The sequence below is a fragment of the Chinchilla lanigera genome, unplaced genomic scaffold (assembly GCF_000276665.1).
Source record: "Chinchilla lanigera isolate Chin_1 unplaced genomic scaffold, ChiLan1.0 scaffold00041, whole genome shotgun sequence".
Lineage (NCBI taxonomy): Eukaryota > Metazoa > Chordata > Mammalia > Rodentia > Chinchillidae > Chinchilla > Chinchilla lanigera.
Window position 1 is genome coordinate 19,480,884 of NW_004955442.1, and position 3,670 is coordinate 19,484,553.

Below are 3,670 nucleotides of genomic sequence, written 5' to 3' on the forward strand. Positions count from 1 at the left end.
GGTACCGGGAACCGAACTCACGACCTTGCGCTTGCCAGGCAGGCGCTTTTGCCGCTGAGCTAAATCCCTAGCCCCCCCCCGAAAAAGGAACAACTCCACAAAAAAGAAAGTAAAGGTTGTCAACATTAGATTTATTTATATAAAACAAAAACCCAAAGTATGACTCTTCCCCTGCCCCCAGAGAAATCTCTAAGGATAGAGAAAAGCGTTGAGAGCAAAGAAATCTAAACTTTTAAGTATAGCCTGAGCACAGTGGTGTATACCCAGAATCTTAGTACTCAGGAGGGCGAGGCAGGAATAGATCGCTTGAGCCCAGACGTTTGACACCATCCTGGGCAGCAACAGCAAGACCCTTCTGAAAAATACATAAAGTCTGGGAATGTAGCTCAGTACTGGAGTGCTTGCCTAGCATGTGTGAGGCCCTGGGTTCAGTCCCCAGTATTACAGTAACAAAAATTTAGGTGGATATGTATTGGGTATATAGGACTATTGATGAGTTATCTTTTTGTACAACTCTTCTTTGTCATATTTAGTAACTGTACTGTGCAAGTTTTGGCATGTTTCTGAGTCTCCACACTGCTCCTTACACTTGCTTCACATCCCAGCTATGTGGGGTAGTGTGGCTTCTGTGTGTTGGTGCAGGATATTGATAAAATAGTGCATGAGACAAGGCAGAGGACGTACACTTTGTTAGTGTCTTGGGTTTTTTCCTTCTGTTTGATATTAACTCACTAAGCAACATTATTTTAATCTCATTGACTTAATCTGTTGTGATTCTGCCTTTCAGTTTTTTATTTACAGGGATTTAAAAATCCCTGGAAGGCATACACCTGTAATCCCAGCACTTGGGAAGCTGACACAGGAGGATTGCCATGAGTTGAGGCCAACCTGGACTACATAGTGAGTTCAAGGCCAGCTTGCACTGCATAGCAAGACCCTGTCTCCAAAACAAAACAAAACAGAACAAAAACCCTGAAGGGCTGGGGCTAAAACTCAGAAAATTTGCCTAATCTTTGAGGCCCTCAGTTTGACTCTCAAAAACAAACAAAGATCTCAGTATTTTGGGGGGAGTGACTGTTCCTTCTATGAAGATGTGAATAGTGTGGTTCATTGGTGAGACCTTGGAAGTGGTTTGAAGTCTCTGAAATTATTACTCTTGTGTTTGATCTGTAGCTTTCTTTGTATTTTATTTTTTCCTCTGATTGTGAAGCACATTCTCCTTATAGAGGAGCCCTGTATTTCTGTTCTTATCTGTTATGTTATTCTCTTTTGTCTAAGCACTAATCATTAAAAGCATAGATTTCCATATGTAGAGACTGTTATGTTAACTTACTTTTTTTCCTGATTACACAAGGAACATTTTCCTCTAAAACATTTTTTTTCCCCAGTACCAGGAATCGAACTCATGACCTTGTGCTTGCAAGGCAGGCACTGTGCCGCTGAGCTAAATCCCCAGCCCCTCTAAAGCATATTTTGGAAAAATATATTTTAAAAATACTTTATGCTCTATGTGGTGGTGAATGCCTGTAATTCCAGTTAATCAGGAGACTGGGACAAGAGAATCAAATTTGAGGCCAACTTGGGCAACTTATTGAGACGCTGTCTCAAAATGAAAAAGGGGTAGGAATGTAGCTCAGTGCTAGAGTACTTGCTTGCATGCCTAAGGCCCTGCAATTGATTCCTAGCACTGAAAAAAAAAAATTACGGTGGTAATTTCCTAATGAATTTTCAGGGCAAGCCTCAAGTAATATGCTTGATACATTGCTGAGAACATGTCACTATGAGCATATGAATGTCAGCAACTAACTTTTCATTGAATTTACTACAGAGGAGCAGGGTTAGGGTCCTGGTGTTTCTTAATGCTTTTTATGGCAGATTCTCAAGATAGGCATCACCTATGTTCATATTAAGTCCAGATTTTTAGTTCCTTTTATATAGGTATATGCTGTTGTTTTGTTTTGAAGATAGTCCTGATTTTCCCATTTATCTAATAAATTGCTTTGCATGCTTTGTCTTTTGCTAACCACTATTGTGATGTAGCCAGTAAAAATAGGTATTGACTCCTTGCTGAGTATATACATAGTCCAACTGTCTTACAAATACTTTTTTTTCAGTACTTGGAATCAAACCCACTGACTCATGTATATTAGGCAACACATGTGGTTTTTAAAAAGATCCCTCTGGAAAATTATTATTACATTATTACTGTAGGTAGGGATGGGTAACCTACTTAAGAGACCTTGGTCTTTTCTAATACCAAAACACAGATTTTAGACATTGAGCCTTATCTCTCTGTATATACATCATTATAACTGTCAGCACATGTTCCTCGGAATGTGTATATTTATGGTCATGTGTATAATTACTTTAAATGTCCTTTTCATAATTTTGCCCCCTACATTCTGGGATTAAACCAAGGGCTTGCATGCTAGGCAAGTGATCTGCCTCTGGGTTATACCCCCAAATCCCATTTTTATGATTCTTTTTTTTGTTTAGAACTGGGAATTGAACTCAGGACAATCTGCCACTGTGCTGTATCCCTGGTGATTTGCTTTTTAGTTTTGAGACAGATCTAACTTGTCCAGGGTGGCCTTACACTTGTAATCTTCCTCCCTCTACCTCTTGAGTAGCTGAGACTGTAGGTATATACGACCATGCCTGGCTAGCATGACTTTATTTATTTATTTATTTATTTTTTAAAACATATGTTTATTAAGTCATGTAAAAATGCAGTCCTAAGCCTAGTGTAGTATAAATATAAACAACTTTTTCTTTTCATTTATTTATTTATTTATTTATTTTTATTTTAGAAATAAAAGGAGGAAAATACTAACAGATTGACAACGTTTTACAAAATAGCAAAGGATCAGTACAGACATTACAGAGTTACAAACAGAGTGGTAGGGAATTAACAATGCTTATTGTATTACATATTGATATCTTCAATGTAGTTTCTCATAGCATGACTTTATAATTGAAAAAAAATGTTTTATTGATTATATGGACTCACTGGGCTTTTATGGGCCTGATTTATTCTAAATGTGGCTCACGCACATGTATCTCATTTTGTAGGTCCAGAAGCTGCTTTGCATGTGTCCAGTAGATTTCCATGGGATCTTCCAACTAGATGAAAGACGAAGAGATGCAGTTATCGCATTGGGCATTTTTCTCATTGAATCTGATCTTCAAGTAAGTCTTTTACTAAATTTAGTTTCTGTGGTGTAAAGGTGGTAGGAGAATTTAAATTTGTCCTTGCTTATATTTACCTAATGTAATACTAGAAGAATGCACCCCAACCTAATCAAAGTGGTTTAAGGGAGAGGTTGAGGCAGGGTGTATGAAAGGTGGGAATGAGACATCTTAATGTTTACCTTTCTAGGAATTTTTAAAACTGTGAATATATTATATTGTAAAACAAAATAATACAAATTCTTTGTTTTTACAAAAAAGTAAGTTAAACTTCTTTGAGACGTAATTTTATGTCCCCCGGAATAAGTTTGGTTTTCAGTCTCTAGTAAAATGCTCATCAGACTCATGTTTTACTTGCAAAACGACAAAATTTCTTGAAATAATTTTTTTTTTTTGCCTTTTTGAGACAGGGTCTCGCTATACACTTCAGGCTGGCCTTGAGCTCACTTTGTAACCTGGGCTGGTCTTAAACTCACAACAG

At 37.5% G+C, this 3,670-nt stretch overlaps 1 protein-coding gene across 2 annotated transcripts in view; it reads left to right on the plus strand.

Annotated features, from left to right (window-relative positions):
• The window catches only part of Pi4ka (phosphatidylinositol 4-kinase, catalytic, alpha), a 147,836-nt gene that overhangs the window by 33,929 nt on the left and 110,237 nt on the right, over positions 1–3,670 (plus strand). For both annotated transcript variants that reach the window (XM_005391836.2, XM_005391837.2), the window contains exon 2: positions 3,073–3,189. In XM_005391836.2, coding sequence (XP_005391893.1) covers positions 3,073–3,189 — 117 coding nt within the window. The remainder of the gene's footprint in view (positions 1–3,072; positions 3,190–3,670) is intronic.